We start from the raw sequence: 24,356 nt of genomic DNA, 5'->3' as shown, positions 1-24,356 counted from the left end.
CATCTAAAGTCATGAGTATTATTACTGCTCTTTTGAGATATTGTTTCTTATTAATTAGCAGATATTTCTCTTGACATTTTTGGGTGTTTTAGCTGTTGCTTTACACATAGTAGTTATTTAATAAATTCTTAATATATCAATTCATGTTTGATGATAACTGGCCTAACAACTACATGGATTTTTCTTCCTCTCTCCATTTTAAGCCCTCTTAATGAGATTCTGACTAATAGGGAAAATATTTAGGGGACTTTAAATCCTAAAATTATTTCAGTATTATAGTTATACCTTTTATGAAGCATTTTGATTATTAAGAGTTACAGAATTGAATGAGTTGGGAACTTAATTGTTTTGCATCCCCCTTCTTTAAGGCTTCAGGTTATTTTAAAACTAAAGTAAATCATGACTATTGTTACGTGCTATCATGATTGGTGTTAGGCCATAACGCCTCTTGGCAAATTCTGTTGTAAAGCGCCATTTTAATTAGAAAAATATCCAGGCCAAAAAAAGGAAGTTTGGGGTTACTGTGAATGTGAAGTCAACAGGTGACAAATATTTGTAGACACTGGGCTGGGAGTAGCCACAGAATGATTCTGGACTCAAGAAAATACCAAAATCTCTGAATTCAAATTGCTAGGTAGAAGGTGTGTCTGTTAGGAATTAGAGCACATTTATCATAGAACCTCATCCAGTAGATTCTTAACATCTAGCCACTGTTTCCTTTCTAAAAGGTTTCAGGCAAATCTTTTGTAGTGTGTTCTTCCAACCCCTGTCTACCTTGGGAAAATAATTTATAATAAAGATCTTTGGATAAATGAGATTTTCTTTTACAGAAATTCTCTTTGTTACCAACTTTGCTGGTATCCCTTATCCCAAAAGTTCTAGGCCAAAATGGATCATGGATGTTGTTTTAAAAAAAAAAAAAAGCAATGTTATTTGTTTGGGAAATAATAAATAAGAACATAAAACAGATCTGATCTTCCTCAGTATGGTGAATCTTTCATTAGAAGTGCTATTCTCCAGTGCCTTTGGTCTTTCCTCTCTGTATAGGCACCATTTAAAATTGGCTTATTTTGAGGACTCTTATTCAATATTTTTCCTACAAGCTTTAATAAAAATTATATTGTATAAGACATTGTATTCTTCCTAATAAACTCTAAAATCAGTAGAGAAATTTATTTTCCTTTGTGTTTACATTTTCTTGTACTCATTTCCCAAATGTAGAACCTAAAATGTAAATGTACAAGTAGGGATTATTTCTTTTTTTTTTTTTTATATCTATATCCCTGAAAACCCATAGCACAGTGCCATGCACGTAGTGGGTGCTGAAAAATTGCTTGTTGATTAATCAGTGCATGTTTCAAACCTTATTATATGGTTTGTCGTCATAGCCTATGACATTTTCCAACCTATGCTTTCAGAAACAAGATGAAGTCATGGAGTGTTGTGAGGTGGATATTAATGACATTTGAAAGGGCATGCTTCAGAAATACATGGATACAAAATGAGATGATTCATCATATCATGTTTCTAGTTTTAAGTGAAATTAAACAAGAATTAAACTGGTTTCAGTAAAAGTAATAAATATGTATGGAATGGGGGGAGAACAAAGCCCTGGGTGATTTGATTTTTTAATGGTGCTCAAAATCTTGGAGGTAGTCCTAAAAGTAAATAGGCCTGCCCTACAAAAGAGTATCAGAAGTCCAGCCAGGGTGTCAACTTTGAGTTCTTTCCAAGTAGTACCTAATCACACTCAGCAAAATTGAGCCAAGTTCTTATTTTTGGTCAAATATGTGAGTTTCACATTGATCACTCATCACTGACTCTTTTGTTAGACCTCTTAAGTTGTCTCCAGTCCTCAGTAATATATTTGCCAATTTGGGCCTAAACCAAAACACTTTGTAATTACATGTGTTTATAAGTGTTTTTGCTCTTTTACCAGACCAGAACATTATGAGGTATTTTTCCCTGTTAGTAAAGGTGTCACCAGATGGTACTTTTGAATCTTTGGTTTTAATTTTTGAGCACTGGAACAAGGCTTGCCCCTCACCTCACTTTTGCATTTGCCTATAATTTTTGTGACATTTTCTAGCTATGCTAAATTTTCCTTGGTTAGATTTCTATCCTTAGATTTAGGATGAGCAGAACCGCCCCCCCCCACCAACATTTAAAAGACTTGGCATTTTGTTCTGTGAAGTACATTGTGGTTAGCAAATTATCCATTTTTGGGGTAAACTTTGGTAATAAAAACAATCTTTATATTTACATAGTGATTTACAGATTGCTTTAAGATTGGTTTGTGTGTGCCCAACCCAGGAGCACTTATCTGCCTATTTAGTGATAGTCTTTGTTCTATGGTGTGAATGACCTAAATTTCATTGAAGATGTCCTTTTTTAAAGTTTTCTGATTGCTTTTCTAATGCTCAGTGGGTAGGTAACTGATTTTAGATCATTTAGGACTCGCCACCTCACTATCTTTTTCTAAATGACTTTTGCCAGGTTTCTAAGAATCTTTGTGGAGTTTTTTTTTCCTTCTTGCACATATATCTTTTAAAGTCATTTGACAATCAGTATCCATAATCTGGTTTGTTTTCCATATCCAGTTCTTCTTAATGAATTTGCTGCCATTTATGTATACCATTGTGTGATTTTTTTGGTAGTGGATATAATTTATCAAGTAATAGTTACTGCCCAAAATCGGAGTCGTGTTCGAAGGAGTAACAGCACTTGAGGTTTGGTGAGTCAAAAGAACTTTGGATGTATCAGCTTTTTGATCGTCAGGATAACCTTGTGAGGTAGAGTTATGTACAAGTATTAATCCTACTTTACACTGAGGAAATTGAGGTTCAGGGAATTTAAGCAACTGAGATCACTTAGTAACTCCAATGTAAATGGAAGAGTTGGAAGTTGAATTCCGGTCCTCTGACAGTCTCATTCTGTTTCTGTGATAACCACATTGTCCCTCAGAGACTGTTAACTATTTCAAGTCATTGGAGAGATTTTAGAAGAGATTTGAATGAATCAGAGTTAAGTGGGCGAAGTCTATTGATGAGGAAATAAGTTAATATTGAGATAGAAAAATAGAGGAGAAACAAAGGACGGATAGATTTTGGAGCTGAAAAAGCTGCAGCATTTGGAAAATGAACATGGCCAGATGTTATAATTAGGATATACTTATAATAATAATAACTCACGTGGATGGCATTGATTTTTTTTTTCTTCTGAGCATAGTTTGAGCTCAGTTATTTTTGATGGTCTTGGTTGATCCAAGACTTGGTTGAGTCCGGATTTTATGAAGTGATATTCTTGTCATAATTTCAAATAGAATAATCTGTAGAGGCAATGTGTTATAGTGGAAAGAATGCTGGATTTAAGAGTTAGAAGACCTAATTACTATGTCTAATTAATTCTCTGTGCTTCAGTTTCCTCATCTCTCAATGAGGTATTTAGCCTTTATGGGCCCCAGAGTCATCTAGCATTCTGTGATTTTTGTTATGCTCTCAGTATGTGCCTTTTAAATGTAAGAAGGCAACAAAATCTTCCTTCCTAACCCTGGGCCCCCTGTCCATTTGAAGACACTTCCTTCACCTTCTTTTCACTTCCCAGCCAGTTTAGCCTTGCAGAGAGAGCATAACGAAACGAAGAGTGGACTTGGGTTCAGAAGAGGCTCCATTCTGCCTGAGTTGTTGGTTGAGTCAAGTTAGGATGGCCTTCAGCACTCCACCTCTTGCCCTTGTTTCCTCCTCCGTTAAAAGGGAACCAAGCTTGCGGGGTTGTTGTGAGACTCAGTTGGGGTCCATGTACAAAAACAGCATACATTTCTGTAACATGGCACTGTAAAGTGTGACATGATCGGGAGCTGTTTCAGATAATAACAAGAGCTTGCATTTCTAAAGTGTTTTTCAACTTACAGTTCTTCTCTTGAAACAAGCCAAGTGAGGAGACAGGGTCAGAGAGGTGACTCAGGATCAGTCTTATTTTCTTTAGTGAAATGGAGTTTAAACTAGATGATTTCTAAGGACCTTTTTGAACTCTAAAATTCCATCATTCTCTAAAATAATTAAAGGACATCCTTTTTTCCATTCCACAAATATTTCTTGTGTGCAAGCCCCTGTTAGGATCAGTATGGTAGGTGCACAGAGATGGGAAGTTCCTGCCCTCAGGAAACTTTTAGGATAAAGATCATATGAGTAAGATTGTGTGTGGGGTTGGATGTTTATTTTTATCTGAAGTCTTGTTAGTTTTCCATGACCAAAGTGAGAGACAACTGTTAAGAAGACCACCGGAAAAGATTACACAAGAGTAGCTATATCAAGCACTTACTCTAAGAGGTGAGAGCGTTGCTTCCATTATACCTCATTCTTGGAGAGAAAATAGGTCTAAGTTGGATAAAAAGTTTATTAGATCACCTGGCCTGCTGAATGCCTTCACTTTTAGCAGTTAATCCTTTGTTTTATTTATGGGCTTTGTACCGCACCAGAAAATGTGAAGTACAATTTGGCTAAAGCAAAAAGTTCCCTACTGAGGAGTTATGTAATTGTTTTTTGACAGTTGTTGGTGGTTTTTGTTCTAAATTGGGAGTGTACCTGTGAACAAACACCTTGTTTATCCTTGAAAGTTAATAGAATTTTGCCTGGTTAAAGAGAGACTTTAAGAGAGAACCATCTCATTGTAAAGGGCCTGAATGGCAACACGGGGATGAGGCTTGAGAGCTTTGTCAGGAATCTTAGTGATAGGGGCTTTTAGGTCTGGAAAAAAAAAACAAAAGTCGAAGAGAATCTGTACAATGAGATAATCCTTCTTGTGTGTAGTATTTTTATATGTTACAGGCCAAGGGATGGGATAGCCTTAACTAAGTACCACTATTATCGATTTTTAAATTAAATTTTATTTTTTTTTCAGTTAACCAAAATTTGCTTTCTTTTCGTCCTGCCAAAGCCCCCTTCCCCTTTTGAAAAAGGATGAAGAACAAACCCTTATAATAAATATGTAGAATGAAACAAAAAAGAATCCCACGTTAGTGTGCATATGCCTTCCTGTGTGCATGGATGTATATGTGTGTGTGTGTGTGTGTGTGTGTGTGTGTGTGTGTGTGTGTGTGAGAGAGAGAGAGAGAGAAGCCTCTGGAATAGGAGTTGACATTGCATCAATCAGAAGTCTTTCAAAGTTGTTTGCTTTTAGAATATTGCTGTTATTTGGCCCGTGCAGAAATTTGTTTTGTATGACTACACATATTTGTAATGAGTTTAATTTTTATTTGCCTTGCCTTCTTCTGGGTTTTCCAGAATGGCTGGACAATTTTTTTTTCCTTTTATTATTTTTTTAATTTATTTTTAGTTTTCAACAATCACTTCCATAAGCTTTTGAGTTTTAAATTTTTCTCACTCTCCCTCTCCATCTTCCTCCCCAAGATGGCTTGCAATCTGATATAGGTTCTACGTATACATTCCTATTAAACATATTTTCACATTAGTCATGTTGTAAGGAAGAATTAGAACCATTAGGAGGAGCCACAAGAAAGGAAACAAAACAAAATAGAAGAAAAGAAAAGAGCAAATAGCATGCTTCAATCTGCATTCTAACTCCATAGTTCTTTCTTTGGATGTGGATAGCATTTTCCATCATGAGACTTTTGGAGATGTCTTAGATCCTTGTATTGCTGAGAAGAGCTAAGTCTATCAAAGTTAGTCATTGTACAACGTGACTGTTACTGTGTACAGTGTTCTCCTGGTTCTACTCACTTCACTCAGCATCAGTCCATACAAGTCTTTCCAGGTTTTTCTGAAGTCTGCCTGGTCATCATTTCTTATAGCACAATAGTATTCCATTACATTCATATACCACAACTTGTTCAGCCATTCCCCAATTCATGGACATCCTCTCAATTTACAGTTCTTTGCCACCACAGAAAGAGCTGTTATAAATATTTTTGTATATGTGAGTCCTTTTCCCATTTTTATAATCTCTTTGGGATACAGCCCTAGAAGTGCTATTGCTGGGTCAAAGGGTATGCACAATTTTATAACCCTTTGGGCATAGTTCCAAACTGCCCTCCAGAATGGTTGGACCATTTCTCAACCAAGAGTGCTTTAGCGTTCCAATTTTTCCACATCTTCTCCAACATTTATCATTTTCTTCTTTTGTCATGTTGGCCAATCTGATAGGTGTGATGTGGTGCCTCAGAGTTGTTTTGATTTGCATTTCTCTAAATAATAGCGATTTAGAGCATTTTTTCATGTGACTATAGATGGTTTTAATTTCTTCCTCTGAGAACTGCCTGTTCATATCCTTTGACCATTTATCAATTGGAGAATGACTTGTATTCTTATAAATTTGACTTAGTTCTCTATATATTTTAAAAATGAGACCCTTAGCAGAGATACTAGTTGTAAAATTTCTTTCCCAGTTTTCTGGTTTCCTCCTAATCTTGGTTGCATTGACCTTGTTTGTGCAAAAACTTTTCAATTTAATGTAATCAAAATTATCCATTTTGCATTTCATAATGTTCTCTGTCTCCTATTTGGACATAAATTCTTCTGTTCTCCATAAATCTGATAGGTGAACTATTCCTTGCTTTCCCAATTTGCTTATAGGATCAGCCTTTCTATCTAAATCATGAACCCATTTTGACTTTGTTTTGGTATATGGTGTAAGATTTTGGTCTATGCCTAGTTTCTGCATTATTCTTTTCCAGTTTTCCCATCAGTTTTTGTCAAATAGTGAGTTTTTATCCCAAAAGCTGTAGTCTTTGGGTTTATCAAATAGTAAGTTACTATAGTCATTGACTACTGTATCTTGCATACCTAACCTATTCCACTGATCTACCACTTTATTGTTTAGCCAGTACCAAGTATGGTTGGACAAATTCACAGCTTCACCAGTAGTGTATTAATGCATGTTTTCTCATAGCCCCTCCAACTTTTGTCATTTTCCTTTTTTGTCAACTTTGCCAATCAGATGGGTGTGAGGTGGAACCTCAGAGTTGTTTAATTTGCATTTCACTAATTATTAGTGATTTAGAGCATTTTTTAATATGGCTTTTGATTTCTTCCTTTGAAAACTGCCTATATATCCTTTGGTCATTTATGAATTGGGGAATGGCTCTTATTTTTAAAAATTTGAGTCAGTTCCCAATATAGCTTAGAAATAAAACAGCTGCGAAGACTTTCCCCCATTTATCTGCTTCTCTTCCATTTTTTAACTGCATTGGTTTTATTTGTGCAAAAACTTTTAAATTTTATGGAATCAAAAATATCCATTTTGCCTTCCGTGAGTCTCTCTATCCTTTAGTTGTGAATTTGTCCCCTCTCCAAAAATCTGACAAGTAATTTCTTCCTTGCTTTTTTGATTTGTCACACTTTATGTCTAAGTCATATACTCATTTGGAGCTTATCTTGGTATGGATTGTAAGGTGTTAGTCTATATTTAGTTTCTACCAGACTGTTTCCATTTTTACCAATAACTTTTGTCAAATGAGTCCTTCCTTTACTTGTGTACCTAGTTTATTCCACAGATCAAATCTGTCCATTTCTAACCACTACCTCATTGTTATAATGATGACTGCTTTGTGTTATAGTTTGAGATCTGGTACTGCTAGGCCTCCTTCCTTACTACTTTTTTCCCCCATTATTTCCCTTCAGTTTCTTGACCTTTTCTTCTTCCAAATGAATTTTGTTATTATTTTTTCTAGCTCTATAAAGTAATCCTTTAGTAGTTTAATTGGTATGGCACTGAAAATGTAAATTAATTTGGGTAGTATTGTCATTTTATTATATTGATTTGACCTACCCAGGAGTAGTAAATATTTTTTCAATTATTTCGATTTATCTTTATTTGTATAGTGAGTGTTTTATAGATCTTGTATATTTTGGCAGGTAGACTTCCAACTATCTTCTGTGTCATGTAGTTATTTTAAATAGAAATTACCTTTCTATCTTTTCCTGCTAGTTTTTGTTGGTAGCTTAGATGCTGCATTGTGGGTAATAAAAATGTGTTTAATTTTTCTGTGTTTTTGTGAGATTTCAATACACTAATACATGGTAAATTTTTTTAAAAGTGCTGTGTACAGCTGGGAATATATATACTCTTTTCTATTCTCATTCAGTGGTTTCAAGAGGTCTGTTATATCAACATTTTAAGAAATTCTATTCAAGTTCTTAGCTTCTTTCTTGTTTATTTTTTGTTAGATTTTTCTAGATCTGAAAGGAGCACATTGAAGCCCCCATTATTATAGTTTTACTGCCTATTTCTCCCTGTAACTCATATAACTTTTTTAAGTATTTAGATGCTGTGCCATTTGGTGCAAATATATTTAGTATTGGTATTATTTCATTGTCTTTGTTACTTCAACTATATGTTGTTTTCCTTGTTATCTCTTTTAATTCTGTTTTTGCTTTGGCATTGTTTGATACTGTGATTGCTACCCTTGCCTTGTTGCTTCAGCCAAAGCATAATAGATTTTACTCCTGATCCTTATTTTAACTTTGTGTGAATCTTTATGCTTCACTTGTGTTTCTTGTAAACACATTGTTGGCTTCTGCTTCCTAATCCATTCTGCCATCTTCTTCCATTTTATGAGTTTATGCCATTCACATTCACAGCTACAATAGTTGATTGTGTGTTTCCCTTCATCTTATTATACTTTTCTTTCTTTTTGGTGATGAGAGGAGTGTGGTGAGCATCAATGCATGCTCCAAGTTTGATGCAATTTGTATCTGCTCAATTGCTTTTCTTCTCTTTCCCTCCCCTAGAGCCAGATCATAGGGTCTTATCCTTTCTTTCATTCTCTTTAAATCTTTCTTTCCAGATCCACTCTATGTAGTTAGGAGTTTGTTTTGCTTAGGATTGACCCCTTCCTCAGTCTACCCTCCCTCTTATGTCTGCTTCTCCCCTTTCCCTCCTGTTTCACCCTTTTGAATGAAATGTATTTCTGTAGCCAACAATGTGGATATTGTTTTCCTCCTTAGGCCAGTTTAGATGAAAGTAAGGTTCACTCACTCTCCCCTCATCCCTTCCTCCCACAAGTCGTCTTCTTGTGCTCCATGATTAGTTCCCTTTTTCTTCTCCCTGTTCCATAATGTATTCCATCCCCTTCACTTTATTTTCTTATCTTAAGGTCATTAAAACGTATTAAAAACTACTCGCAGGCCCTCTGGCTTATTGGACTCCTACAACCACTGATGATGATGGCATCCTGAGGGGAGACACATATCATCTTCCCATAGTGGAATGTAAGCAGTTTATCCTTGTTTAGTCCATTATGATCATCCATTCATATTTGCTTTTTATATTATTCTGGACTCCTGTGTTTTTATTTTAAAGGTTCTACACAGCTCTGGTCTTTTCATTAGGAATGTTTGGCAATTCTCTGTTTTATTAAAGGTTCTTTCCCCCCCGTAGGATTATATTCTGTTTTGTTGGCTGCGTTTTTCATGGTTGTAATCATACTTATCTTTTGCCTTCTGAAATAACGTATTACAAACCATCTCTTCTCTATGGTCTGCCTTCCATTCCTCTCTCACCCCCACCCCCATCCATGCTTACTTCCCTGTTGTGTTTGATGTATTTCTACATGTAATTCTATGTGTAGTTATGTGTTTTCAAGTGTTCTTTGCTCATTTCAGATATGAGTGAGGTTCCTCTGATATTGGCTCCCTCTCCATCTCTGGAGATGAATCTTAAGGGTTATCAGCGGTGACTTTGGATAGAATGTTAGGGATGTCAGAACTTCTGGGTTTGTGATGTTCCACAGTGCTCTGCTCCCTGTCATTCCCAAAGTTTCAAAGGCCTACACCTATACCTATCCTCCCTGGTTTTTTTTGGGGGGGGAGGGGACCCTGGGTAAGGGGTTGCTTCTGGACAGAGTCTTGTCTCTGGCTAGTCTCTGGGCATAATGACTGTCTGCACTGATGCTGGCTTTGTTTGTAGGCCCCCTTTCCTATCGCACGTAGGTTTTTACAGTTCTAGGGTGGTAGAAATCACTTCCTGTAGTTTCTCATTGGATTTATTGATCATTATTCAGTCTGGTGTGAATTTCAGGGTTTTGCTGGATTAACTGTATGGCTGCTGAATGGTCTGTCTCTGTTCAGTCAGCGATATTGATTGAAAGTCAAGATACATAAAATTTCATTGGTTGGAGGTGGGATTGGGATGAGGAGTTGATGAAGAGTCCAGGCAAGAGAAAATAGAGCTTGAATTAGAGATAGGTTGGGTATGAGCCTTGAGAGGGCAAAGGGCTCAGAGAGGAGGACATGGCTTTGACACAGTAACTGGTCAGAAAGACAGCAGGAGAGTAAAAACTAGTATAGAAATGAAGAAATAAAGTATATTTTTTTCTCTGAGGTTCTTTTCCTTTCATTAATATTTGTATTAGAGGACCTTTCCTTAGGACTTCTTAAGGACGAGGTCCGAAATCTTCAAAGCAATAATAAGAAACCTTAAGCCTAGAGAAGAGAAGGCATGTAGGAGAGTGGGTCTGAGACTAATTCAAAGTAGATTTGTGTCTCTCAGAGATATAGAAGGGTGATAATTTAATTACACTTTGCCACAAGCATTTTATTATTCACTGTGACATGATTATGAAAGAAATATTCCTTAACAACATCTGTATTAAGCTATCTATAGTCATATGAAAAAATGTTCTAAATCACTATTGATCAGAGAAATGCAAATTAGGTACCACCTCACATCTATCAGAGTGGTTAATATGACAAAAAAGGAAAATGTTGGATATTGGAGGGGATGTGGGAAAACTGAGACACTAAGGCACTGTTGGGGAGTTGTGAACTGAACCATTCTGGAGAACAATTTGGAACTAAGCCCAAAGGGCTATAACACTGCATACCCTTTGATCCAGCAATGCCGCTGCTAGGTGTATATCTCAAAGACATAAAAAAGGGGAAAATTACCTATTTGTACAAAAATATTCATAGCAGCTATTTTTGTGGTGGCTAAAAATTGGAAATCAAAGGGATGCCCATCAATTGGAGAATGTCTAAACAAGCTGTGGTATATTATTGTAATGGAATATTATTGTGCTATAAGAAATGACAAGCAGGATGATTTCAGAAAAACCTGGAAAGACTTACATGAACTGATGCATAGTGAATGGAACAGAACCAGGAGGAAGTTGTACACAGTAACAGCAGTATTGTAGGAAGAAGAATTGTGAATGACTTAGTTGTTCTTAGCAATACAATAATCAAAGACGATCCTAAAGGACTAAGGGTGAAGCTCACTATTCATCCACCTGCAGAGAAAGAACTGATATTGATTGAATACAGACTAAAGCATACTGTTTTTTACTTTCTTTCATTTTATTCTTTTATTCAAATCTTCAAATTGCACAAAATGACTAATATGTAAACATTTTACATAATTGTACATATATAACCTTTATCTGATTGCTTAGTGCCTCATGGAGTGGGGAAGCGAGGGATAGAATTTGGAACTAAAAACTTTAAAAAATTTAAAAATATGGATTGATGCTCAATGTTCCAGATAATTTCTTTTTTAGAATAGAAAAATTAAATCTTTGACCCTAAATATTCTAAATATTCAATTTTTCCTGTAAACCATCTTTAGTGGAAATTCTAGAATTTTGTTTTATAGTTTTTATACAAATATAGACTGGTTCATTAGTTTCAGGCTTCTTTATATGAAACATTTTCAAGGTCTGTGCAGTGAAAACCTAATATTAACTAATTTTTCTTTTGTCCATTACATAGTTATTTCAAAATGCTTTTTTCTGTAAATTAGATAGCCCCTTTAACTGAAGTGGGAATCTGTCAAACTTCCTAAGAAGCATGAGGAAGGAAGATTTACGTTTGTATCCTTTGAAATGATATTGGAATGTAGACAGTCCCTGGTTCTTTATATTTCTTAGAAAAGGTTTACCACATGATAATCATTTGAAACTGAACTGTACAATGGCTCTATTATGCAGTTTAATTATTACTAATTAATCTTTGTTCACTTGAACTTTGCTCATGGATGGATGGAATCTAGTAATGTAGGAAATCAATTTTCATGGTTTAGCTAAGCATCAGAGTTTGTGTTAGTTTATTGGGATATATTTAAACCTATTCAGTTTGAGGTGCCTTTTCTAGATTGATTCTTTTATGACTTGAATAATATTTCTCTTGGGGAGAGGTTAACTTAGGTTCCTTCCCTTACGTAAATGCAGAGAGTTAATAAGTTCAATTTCATCCTCCTCCCCAACCGTGATGCTAAATGCGAAAGTACTTGGTGTGACTCTCAGAATTGCTGCTCCCAACAGGGTAGGAAGCAAAGGTACAAAGGTTAGGAAGCAAGATGTTTCTCATAAAAACATTGTCATAGATGATGGTTGTCTTACTAAAACAGTATCAGTTAGTACCATGCTTCAGGTAAATAACGATTTAAGAATAGTGTTGTGGACTCCTCTGGGCACTCACCATTTTTTATATTTACAGTATTGTTTTTATAGGAAAATGAAACATTAGTACATGTCAACAATTAAAAAATATTAATTAATGGCTTAATACAGGATCTATCCTGGGCCTTCTGTTTTCCTGCCGGAGCCCAGTATGCCTCATTCTCTCTCCTGATCTTCTGTCCTGCATCAACAATTGCCTTGTGCACGTCTCCTGTAGGCAAACTCAGCATGTCCAAACAAAACTCATCATCTTTTCCTCCAAACCCTCTCCTCTTCTGAGCTTCCCTGTTATTGGTCAGGGAAACAGCATTTTGTTAGTGCCAGTCAAGCTTTCAACCTCAGTGTCATCACTTCTCACTTTCACTTACCCCACGTATCCTATCTAGTGTTAAATCATTGTGTTTCTACCTTTACAACATTTCTTGTTTATGTCTGCCATCTTTGCACTCATGCAGACAGCATCCTAGTACAGGTTCTTGTTACCTCCTGGATTATTGCAGTAGACTTCTAATTGGTATCCCTGCCTCCAGTTTCTCCCCTCTCCAGGTTATCCTCCACTCAGCTGCCAAAATGGTTTTCCTAAAGTTTAGTTTGCCCAGGATAGGTCCGAGGTGAGCTGAACCCATGGCCTCCTGGCTCTTTGTCATGCTCCTTCCCTTTGAAGTTGAATAGGAAAGCAAAAGACATCATAACCCAACAAAATATTAATCTCCACTCATGCATCCATCATTTTTGCTTAACACTTGCCTCTCTTCCCAATGAGACTTCAAAGGAGAACTATTTGAATATCAAAGAATGATAAGAGAGAGAGACTTGATAAAACTGATGAAGCCCTCAAATATGACCATGCTTAAAAAGTCAGATGAGAAGTGAAGGATGTCCTATCATGCTAACATATAATCTTATTGGAAAAAGTTTGCCCAACAGAAATCAACTTTTGGTATATTCTTGGTTTCTTCTAAGAATTAATGCATAGTTGCAAGTATAACCTAAATTTTGCTAAATGTAAGATAAAAATACCATACCATGAAGTCACAGGTTCAGTCTTGATTCCTGTCAGATAAATTAAACTTTTCATAATCTTTGTTTTCATGTCTAAGGTAAAGTTCTTATCAAATCCTTTTCCCCTTACTATTTGCTGTGATGTTTTGGTCCCTGTTTAAGTGGATTTGTTGTGGTCTAGGGGTGCTAGAAACCCTGAACTGCAAGGGTAGAGTGTTGGAGTGTGCCTTGAAAGCACCCACCCTTGGGTGGGTGAGATTCTTAGTGAGACTGCACATTTGTGACACCAGTACAAGTGGGCCAGATTTTAGGAATCTGTGGGTTTGATGAGGATGAGACTGATTCTTTTATAGGGAAAAAGACTGTGGGAAGATCTGGATGGAATCTGGGAGTGGCAAGTAGCCTGGGGTGGTCTGGAGGCAAAAGAGGAAGGGCTGGCTGGGTTGGGGTGGGCATAATAAAAGGACAGTTGAAAGGATTATACTGGGATGGGCTATGCCTTAGGTGAATGCCAGGGATTTGGGCTGTGGAAATTTGTGGGAAAGTTCAAGGACCCTTTTTAGAGGTTCACGACCCATACCCTATCAGATTCACTTAATTTTAAATGATGCACTTAATCAGTGTTATTCTCAGATGACAGGGACTTCCTGAATTTCACCAACTTTTAACAAAATCTGTTTTTCCTGCAATACAGTGTATAATAAACACACATACATATGTATATTTATGTGTGTGTATATATATAATATATATATATATATATTCATCTATGTATGCCCACACATATATTTATAGAAGTAGATTCCCTTACCTTTTTTTCACTAGTATCATTTTCTGATACTTTGGTAATTTTTGTTACTTAAAATATGCCATATCAGAGAATGGTCTGTTGGACTTCATTGGTAGTGATCTCCCCAATGTTTCTAACCTTATCTCAGTTTACTTCTCTTTCCAAAGAGGTAGTGTGAGGGTAAGGGAATAGAGCATAGGACCTGGAAGTAATCTTGGGATTCTGGAATATACCAGACAGCAACTCAACCTTGAGAGAGCCCAGAGCAATTTGGTTTCCTCTCACTTTAGACTTAGGGTGACTGACTCAGGGCTGGGCCAAATCCACAGGGTACCTGCCAGTAAACTAATCCTGTACCACTTCCATGGAGTTCCTCCATAGCAAGCTAAATAGCTACCTCCCTGTTGTGTTTCCTGCCAAGAAGCCTCCAGGGGCCAGGCAGAGATACAACCAGAAGCAGTAGCTGTGTTGGACTCTCATCATGTCAGTGCAATTATTAGCTCATTTTCCTAGAGACTTACTGGAAAGATGTATGGTGCTTTTATTCCCATTCTCACGAAGTCCCATAAAAATTTGTGTCTCCACCACTTTTGCTAACAGCTTTGTAATGTCTGGCCCTGTGCCCTTCTTTTCCTTTCCCTGTAATCTCTGCTGTGTTGCCTTCCTCTTAGTTTGGCATCTTTCTCTTCTTTACTGCTCCTCCAACTGTCCTGTATTCCCACTTTATGTTTTGCTAAGTACTGGCTTTTTATAGCTCTCGAAAATACATATGGAAGTGTCAGAGTTTCGGCATCTTCATTCATAGTTGTCTCATTTGTATGAGGTTTTTTTCCCCTCCCTGCTAGTATTTTTGATGGGATATCACCTGCATGAAGGCATGTTCCATGCTTTTATCTTTAAGCCAGTTTCAATATACCTTTCCAGTCTGTTTTCACAGGATTTCCCTTTCCCTTTGTGCATTTTACATTCCAGCTGGGATATACCACTGGTATTATATTTGCTCATCCTATCTCCATGCATTTTGCATATTCCACCTCCCATACCTGTAATTAAATTTCCCCTACACGCTTTCTTATCTCCATATATTGAAATCTTTCTCTTTCTTTGAGCCCTAGCCAGTTGTCCCTTCCTCAATGAATGCTGATTCCTCCTCCTAGAAATGTTTTCTTCCTGAAATCTATTATGTTATTGTTTGCCTACTCTTGCACCTACTAATTTTCTATCTTGTGTTAGTTATTTGTGTACATACATCACCCAACCCCCCCCCCCACATACACGTTATTTAATATTAGATGCTCCTTGAAGACAAGGATACCTTTCATCTTTGCATTGGCTGCTCTGCCCGGTTTCAATTCCATGGAACAAGATACTGTTTGGCATTTCCTTCTCCAGCTTATTTTACAGACAAGGAAAGTGAGGCAAAGAGGACTAAGCATCTTGTCCGTGATCACAGCTAGTAAGTGTCTGAGGCAAGATTTGAACTCGGGAAGATGAGTCTTCCTGATTCTAGGCCAGTACTCTCTCTACTGTGCTACCCAGCTGCCCGATAAATGATTATTGGATTGGATTTGTATCCTCATCTTTCTAACAATGCTTTTCAAATAGGTGTTGGATAAATGCTTATTGAATTGAATTGTTGAATTAGGTAAGCTTTTTACTTCTGTATCTGAAATCCATATTTCATAAAATTATCATAGATAGTATTTGGAACTGTGTGGATCCATTAGAGGTCATCTGCTCCAGTATTGAAGATGAGGAAACAGAAGACCCAGAGAGATGTAGCATTTATTTGTTCAGGGTCACATCTGTTGTAGAGGTGCCCATTGTAGGGCTCTAGTTTTCTCACTAGATGCCAAGATTCTTCCCTGTGTGCAGTGCAGAAACCACATGGTTCCAGAACACTAAGTGTAAGTAAAGGAGCCGAAATAGGAAGGAGAGAAGAGGGCATGGGGCCTCTGCTTAGGGCAGATGCAGTGATGGTAACTGATAGCAGAAAGAGGGCAGAGCTGCTTATGTCATATTTTGCTTCTGTATCTTCTACCAAGGGAAAGACCGTTTCCTTGGCAATGACAGAACGCAAATGATTAACGGGGAGAGGTGACACTCGGATAAGTGAGGGAATAAGTAAGAGACCACCTAGTGACCCTTGGTGAATGCAAGTTACCAGGGAGGTGAATTTTAACCTTGTGTCCTGAGAATTGTCAAGCAATTGCTGAGCCTCTGAAAGTAATGTTTGAAAGATCATGGAAAATGGGAGAGGTGTGCTATAAGACAAATGTTTTCCTGCTTTTCAGAAAAAGGGAAGAGAACCGAGTCTGTGAACTGGACTTTGATTCCTGAGGAAATTTTAGAATGGCTTAATAAAGAGTTAGTTATTGAAAATCTAGAAAGGGATGTGGTGATTGCAAAGAATCAGCATGGCTTCACCAAGAACAGGTTGCGCCAGGTCATCTTCATTTCCTTTTCTGATAGTACTCTGGGGACTAGCAGATGAGGGGAATGTTCTGGATGTAGTTTGTTTACATTTTAGCAAAGCTTACTCTTATATACTATTCTTATGGAGAAGATAGAGTCTAGCTATGGATTAGATCAGGAGCTCTTGACCTTGTGTATTTTATTTTGTATGTTTAAAAACGTTCTGAGAAGGGCTCATAGGCTTCATCAGACTGCTAAAGGAGTCTGTGGCCCAAAAAAGTTTTGGAACCCCAGGTTTAGATGATAGTACAGTCAGGTGTATTCAGGACTGGTTGGATGGCCACATTGAAAGTATGATTTCTATTTCCGATTTATTGGTTCAGCATTCTGTTGAGTACTTCAGGAAGCTACTTGGCCCTGTGTTGTTGCCGTATTTTTAAAATGTGTAAACATTTTTGTTAATGTCAATATTTTTGTTAATGAATTGAATAAAGTCTTGGAAGGCGTGCTTATCATATTTACAGACAACACAAAGTGGGGAGGCATAGGGTTAGGGTTAGGATCCAAAAGATTCTTGAAATGTTAGAGGATTGGGCTAAATCAAATAAGATGAAATTTAAAAGGAACAAATATAAAGTCTTACATGGGCACAAAAAATCAACCTCGCAAGTGTAAGATAGAGACATGGTTAGACTACAAACTTTTGAAAAGGATGTGAGGATTTTAGTGAACTGTAAGCTCCATGTAAGTCAGCAACATAATGTGGCAGCCAAAAAAGCATATCCAGTCTTGGGCTGTATCAAGAGAGGTTTAACTTTTTGAAATAGGAAAGTGGCAGTCCTTTGTACTCTGGCCTTGTCAGACTACCTCTAGAACGTTGTGTTCAGTTTAAAAGTACTCTGACAAGCTGGAAGGTGTCCATAGGAGAGCAACCAGAATGGTGAAGAGCCTTGAGTCCATGGAATGTCAGGTCCAGTTGAAAGACCTGAGGATTTTGTGTGGAGAATAGAAGACTCAGGACGGGAAGGGAGAGGGAAGGTTATTATAACTGTCTTCTAGCATTGGATGAGCAGTCATGTAGAAGAGAGATTAGAATTATGGGCAGAACCCGGAGCCCCAAATGGAAATTGCGGAGACAAATTGAGACTTGATTTCAATAGAATGTAAGCTCCCTGAGCAGAAATTGTGTCTCTTTTTTTTTTTTTTTTTTGGTCTTCCTAGCTGTAGCACCTAGCACACCTCTTTGGTGATCTTTAAGCAAAGACTGGATGGTTACTAGTTAGGTATAAGGTAGCAGGGATTCCTTTTGGGTATAAGTTGCGCTGAATGGCTACAGAGGTCCCTTCTAGGTATCAAACTCTGTAATTCTTTGATTCACTGCTTTGGGACTGTGTCAGGATCGTGAAATTATCATATTTTTGAAAGAATTAGCAAATCTTGAAATACATTTCCTTGATTACTTTTTGGTTTGACTTTTAACCAAGCTGGATTTTAAAGCAAATTAAATCTGTGTATTTGGTGCTTTTATAATAACCCTGTAAAAGAACTTCTTAATATCTATACAGATTTCTACATATTAGTTAATATCTTCCTTTTAAAAGAAACAAGAATGATGCTTGACTAATCCTGATAGGGAAGTTTCAGCAATGATTTTAAATTCAGATTGCTTGAGAAGTATTTATGTGGTCTTTGGTATTTCCATTTCTCCTAAAAGTCATATTGTACTTTATAGAATAACTCGAATGTCTATTTTTAGCAATTGTTTGTGTTAGTCTCACACTAGATGTCAGTGTTAGCATACCTGGGTAGCTATTACAGGTGTGATTATGATGAGGTCATCCAAGTGTTACTTCTGTACGTGAGGTGCAGTGGTGGTTTATAACTGGGCAGCTGCCATTTATAAGTATGTATGTTGCTCAATTGGTATGCGATTTAATTCAACAAGTATTTATTAAGCATCTAGTGTGTGCTCAGCTAGGGTGGTTAGGTGGTACAACAGAGCACTGGTCTTGGAGTCAGGAAGGCTTATCTTCCTGAGTCCAAATCTGGCCTCAGGCACTTACTAGCTGTGTGACCCTGAACAAGTCACTTAATCTTGTTTACCTCAGTTTCCTCATCTGTAAAAATGAGCTGGAGAAGGACCAGAAGCAAAACCACTCCAAAATCTTTGCCAGGAAAGCCCCAAATAGGGTCAACAAGAGTCAGGCGGGACTGAAACGATTAAACAACAAAAGTGCTTAGTATGGTGGCTGTATTAGGTGCCAGAGAAGAGAATAAGGTTGGGAAGAGAGATGTCAAACATACTTCAGAAAATTCCCATACGGCTAGTTTATCTTTACAAACTTAATTTAAGCTTCTGACAGACTGTGACCTGTGAGTCATTTTAAAGAGATCTTTAACTTTTAAAAGAGATCTTTGATTTCCTATTGAAGCTCATCAGTACCGTAAGCCAATTCTTTGATAAAAAGGGTGACTGAGTTGGCATCACTTATGTCTTGTCATATCTATGTCTTATCACAAAATATTTTTTAAAAGTTACGTAGTAGATCTTGATTTGCCGACATTTTTTAATGTGCCTCTTATCAATGCTATTACTAATCTGGTCACTGCTGCAAGAATCTATTTTCTTTACTAGAGTTGTTTTTTTTTTTTTTTTAAACATAAAATACTCTTTTGGGAATTTTTGTCATTAGCTGATCTTAGAGTTACATACACAGGAAGACATAGAATTAATTCTTGATTATTGAGTAGATTAAGTGTCACAGGGTAGATTTCCAGCCCCACTGAAAAAGACAAAGGTCACATATCACTTGGCATCAGGCAAACTAGAATACCTAAGGGAGTGAAAATACCTCAGTGATACTGAAAACTGAATATTTTCTGAAGAAATTATCTTAAATTTATTCCATAAAAAGTTTATTTAATGCAAGATCCAATTAAGTCATTAGTGATAATCTTGCACTGAGTTTACTTCTTGAAATGCGTTTCAGAAAAATCCTTTTGTAGTACTAATTTTCTTTGAGTCTTTGAGTACTAATTTTCTGCTTCTTTGTGCCATGGTTAGTTTTCTTGGTTATTGCTGCAGGATCTCTCCTGACTGCCTTTTTAACTGAGATAAGATCAATACCTGCAAAATAAGGTTGTTTTTTTTTTTTAAAGGAAAGTAATAGATACCCTTACAACCAGATTTAAATTAAAATGAGAGGCAGCAACCTAAGATACGTAAATGACAATGTTATGCTTTCTAATGAAAGGCATATACAAAGCAAATGGAACCCCAGTTTTTGAGCAGAGCACCCAGGGACCAGCTCAGACCATTGTTCCCCCTTTCTTCTCTGTAGTTATTCACTGTTGTTCTCTAAACATGGTTGTATTCCGAAAATGGTTTTTTCTCAGGCCTACTTTCCTGGTGATCTGCTCTTTTGAATTTGGTTCCAAGGTGCCTCTGACTTCTAGCTGCTTCTAGATGGTTCAAATTGGTCTGCTACCCATTTTGTTACTGAAGTATGAGATGATCAAATGTTTCATGAAATTGTATTTATAGTGGGAATGTCAAAAATGATATGATTTGGTCCTTTCATTAGGAGGTCCATTTGATGGGATGTCCATTTGGACAATGATTTCACATTTAGCATACAAATAGGCAAGTTTTGTTTGCTAGGTTGCCATAGTCAAAGAGTTAGTTATCAATTGGCCAGCCTATTGATGTACTTAGCTGGGGTGATCCTTGGAAAATAGGTGTAGTCTGTTGCTGGGACCACACCTGAAGCTCTCCCAGCATAATAGATGGAACTTTCCTGAGCTCATGCACTACTGGTAGAGCCTCTGAGAATCACCTTGGCACAAAGAGGCATTGAAATAGGACTTTGTAGAGAATTGACCAACTATTCATGTGTCATCTGACTGGTTAGAGGTATTAGTTATTCTACTGTGTCTTCATATTGGACAAAATGCCATTCTTTCCTACTTGCTCTTTTTCAATAGTAGAGCATCTTCTAAATGTTTAATTTATCATTGCAGACAGCTGTGTATCTGCAGAAGTGGTGGCTGCTATTGATGTAAACACTATTGCAAATGAAGTATACAAGCATAACTTTCCTCATACACGATTATGGGCCAAAACTATTGAGGTGAGTAATTATTATTGTTGTTTTAGTAAATATGTAGCATAGAAAGTGTGTTTGCCACTTTACAAAATGAGGACTGCATAGTCTGTGATGAATACTATTTTTATTCAAGGACATCCATCACTCTTATAGAACAGAGAACTAAAGCCAAATGTTTTCATCTTGGTGAGAGAGGATGTTGCTTAGGAATACTCTATTTTGACTACTTGTATGTGTGATTCTGTGACCTTCTCCTAGTATTTTCCACTAGAGGTTGGAAAGAAACGCTAGTGGACGTGAGCTTTAGATTCAGGCCACCATGTGAGGTGAACCTCAGGAACCTGCCAGAGCAAGACCAAAGCAGTGCCGAGGGAGCCCTTTGTAATGAGGGTTGAGGAGATAGCCAACTGAAAATGTCATGAGAGTCCTGGACAAAAACAAAGGAAAACAATAAGTGAGTCCATCAGAGGCTTTTCCTATGCAGACCCAACAGAAAGTTATATAACACTTCTGAGTTAATAGGAATATTTCTGTGAAATCAAACATTTTCTTTTCTGAGGCATTTGGAAAAAGGGGAGGACTTTTCTCTCTCTCCAGTGGAAAACGGTGGGCACACAGGCTTGGGGTTGGAGGGAGATGAGGATTTTCTGTTAGGAACCTAAAATATTACTGGGCCAAGAGAGGGAGACAACTGCAGGCCTTGGGACTTTTGCATGGGAAGATTTCCTCCTCATTTCCTTATATTGTAGGGGTGGCTGAAAAGAAGAGTGAGTGATTTCATGCTTTTGTGGGGAATATTTGGAGGGAGCAGGAAGAAGTCATCAGCAGATGTCTGTGGCTTTGATTTGGGTGGAAGCTGCTTTGGGTATAAGAGTGTGAGTATGGGAGCGTAATTGTAGAGAAAGTGATTTTGGTGTATGTATGTTGAACATCAGAGTGGATGGGACTTGTGAGCTGTAGTAGTACATTTTGGGACTCACCTGACATTGAGTTTGGAGTGAGAGTTAGAGCTGTTAGCAAGAGCCTTATGGAACTTGCCCTGTAGCTCTTTCATCTGTATGGGCATTGAAGCTTCTCCAAAATGAGCACGAGGTAGGGCTTTTGGCTTGGTTGCTTGTAATACCACCCCTACTGTCTATACTCACACATACACACACACACACACACACACACACACACACACACACACACACACACACACACACACGCCATATACTAGTATGTGGTGAGGAAATTTTGTGTAGTGTAGCTCATATTGACCGGGGACATATCAGAGTTCACCTCTGGCTTTCTGGAGAATGTCTTGGGAAGAGAGACCAAACAGATTCGAGATCAAGAAGTGAAAGAAGCCAAAAATTCTTAGACTTTTCAGGAGCCTCAGAACTGCCCATCGTAAATACACTTTTCAAGAAGAGCATCAGATGGCATTAAATAGGGAGAATCAACATGATAAACAATGAAATTTATTGTCTTAATAGACAGGAAGTGACCAGTTGCTAGTCTTTTGAGAAATAATGTTTTGTGCAGTCAGATGATCAATTGGTTAGCGCAGAAGTCAGTAAATGTCACATTAGAAGAAAGGATAAAGATCAGAAGTAGACAGTGTGCAGCAGAAGATTCTAGCAGGCCAGATATCTCCTGCTTAAATAAGATGTTAGTTACAAAAATGGAAAGTATACAAAAGAAAGACCTTATCTCTATTACCATTTCCTAGATAATTTTGACAGATACAAAACAATCACCACAAGGCGGCAGCTGAAGGACCCCAGAAATTGCCTCGTTTGGCTAGTATTCTTCTTGTTAACTGGAAAGACATGGCACTGCAGGGCAAAAACAATTTGGAATACAATCTCACTTGCAAAACCTTATGGAGGGTAAAGGAAGCTCATGAGCGGAATCCCATAGTAAAACAGTGAAGAGCAATTGAAGAGAAAATGAGCCTCCTTGCAGGGGTTCATAGACCCTTGTGGTAATCTAGTGAAGCCTACAGACTAACACAGAGCCAGGAGGGGCCCACAAAGAGGCCCATGATTCATATGTTTAATGAGATGGAATTTGAGCTTTGAGCTTTTCACCATTGTTCTTTCCACTAATACATCATTGTATAGATGGGCACAAGGACCCACCCTTTCCTTGTGTGTTGTCTACCAACTGAAGTTTCCCATGCACGGCTGGAGATCACCAGCTCTTCACTTGAAAACCTGGCATGCACAAACTCATTATCCACAATGGAGAAACAAAACGCAAAAAATATACATTGCTCAGATTATGACATGCAGCTGGCTAAATGAGTCCGTGCGTATGTGCATAACAGGAACTGCTGAAGGACAATGAGCTTGGCCCAGGATTGAGCAGGAAAAGGAGATTAAATTGGTTCACATTGTCAAATTGCACAGGGTTTCACTGACCCAAACTGCTCATCATCATAAAAACCCATCTTTTAAACACAAGCATTCTCTTGATGTTACTCTGTGCATGTGATTTGTGGAGCAGCATGATCTTAAAAGAATTGAAATGAAAATAATGGAAGAACAATGGAATAATGTGCGTGTGTGTGTGTATGTGTGTGTGTGTGTGTGTGTGTGCTCGTATATGTGTATGAGGCTACAGCATGTTACCCTTGATTGTGAGAAGTTTTGTCTAAGAAATATTATCAAGGGAAATGTATGCTGGAAAAGAAAATGGGTCATGAGTCAAGAATGGGACGACAGATGGTATATTGATAATCCTGAGATGTTAAAAGAGAAAAAAGACAAGAGTCCAGTGAATCGGGCATATTCGCTATATGTGGTCTAAATAAGAAAACATTGCTAAAATTTGAGCAGAATTAAAAAGGCATTGTTAGAAGGAGTGTCCATGCTAACTGATGGGATCTATCAGGGATCTGTCCAAAGTGCCATAAGCAGAGCACATAGCTGCAGAGCTCTTAATAGTTCTTTCATAGTATTGGTGGTGATCAGATAAATAGAGCAACCTGGTTTCTTCTTCGACGTTCTCCCCTTAATCTGGTTCCTTTATCATCTTTAAGAAGTTCTTAAGGATGGCTAGAAGGATAGTGTCGTATGTGTCATATATGGATCAGTGGAAAGAGTTGGCGGTGTTTAATATGAAGAAGAAAAGATTTGGGGATGGAAGGCAGGCATAAGAGCATCCTGCGGGTGATGAGACTGCAGACCTGAAGTGGTGGAGATGCTGGTGATGCCGGGACTCAGATCTGAGCTTGGACCCTGGACACAGCCCTGCACTGTCTTTCCATTCTTTATGTTGCACTTTGAAATCTAAAATGCATTTTCAAAGTTAAAAATTAAATTCAAATAATTATAAAAGAAGCTCTCTACTTCTGGCTCCACCGGGTACAAAGAGCCAGAGCCAAAAAGGAATTTGTGGAGGGAGCGCTAGAGTGGGAGGCAGGAGACTGTGATTCCAGTGGAAGTTCTGTTTGTGTTGTCTTTGGCGGCTTTGGACAAGTTGCTTAACTCCTTTGTGCCTCAGTCACCTGATCTGTCAGATGCGGATAAGGTTGCCTGTACTGTATCTCTCATGCAGTTCTTATGATGATCAAGGGTGTAAGAACGTGCTAATATAAAATATAAAGTCCTAAACAAAGGTAACATGTTATTTACTTCTTCTC

General features: G+C 37.6%; 1 protein-coding gene across 2 annotated transcripts in view; it reads left to right on the top strand.

Moving 5' to 3' along the window:
• The window catches only part of TRDMT1 (tRNA aspartic acid methyltransferase 1), a 56,581-nt gene that overhangs the window by 19,304 nt on the left and 12,921 nt on the right, over positions 1 to 24,356 (top strand). For both annotated transcript variants that reach the window (XM_027847900.1, XM_027847899.1), the window contains exon 2: positions 20,640 to 20,749. Coding sequence is in view for 1 of the 2 variants with exons in the window: in XM_027847899.1 (XP_027703700.1) it covers positions 20,640 to 20,749 (110 nt within the window). In the remaining variant the exon portion in view is untranslated. The remainder of the gene's footprint in view (positions 1 to 20,639; positions 20,750 to 24,356) is intronic.

The sequence above is a fragment of the Vombatus ursinus genome, unplaced genomic scaffold (assembly GCF_900497805.2).
Source record: "Vombatus ursinus unplaced genomic scaffold, bare-nosed wombat genome assembly UNPS02005459.1, whole genome shotgun sequence".
NCBI lineage: Eukaryota > Metazoa > Chordata > Mammalia > Diprotodontia > Vombatidae > Vombatus > Vombatus ursinus.
This window is presented reverse-complemented; position numbering and strand designations above follow the sequence as displayed.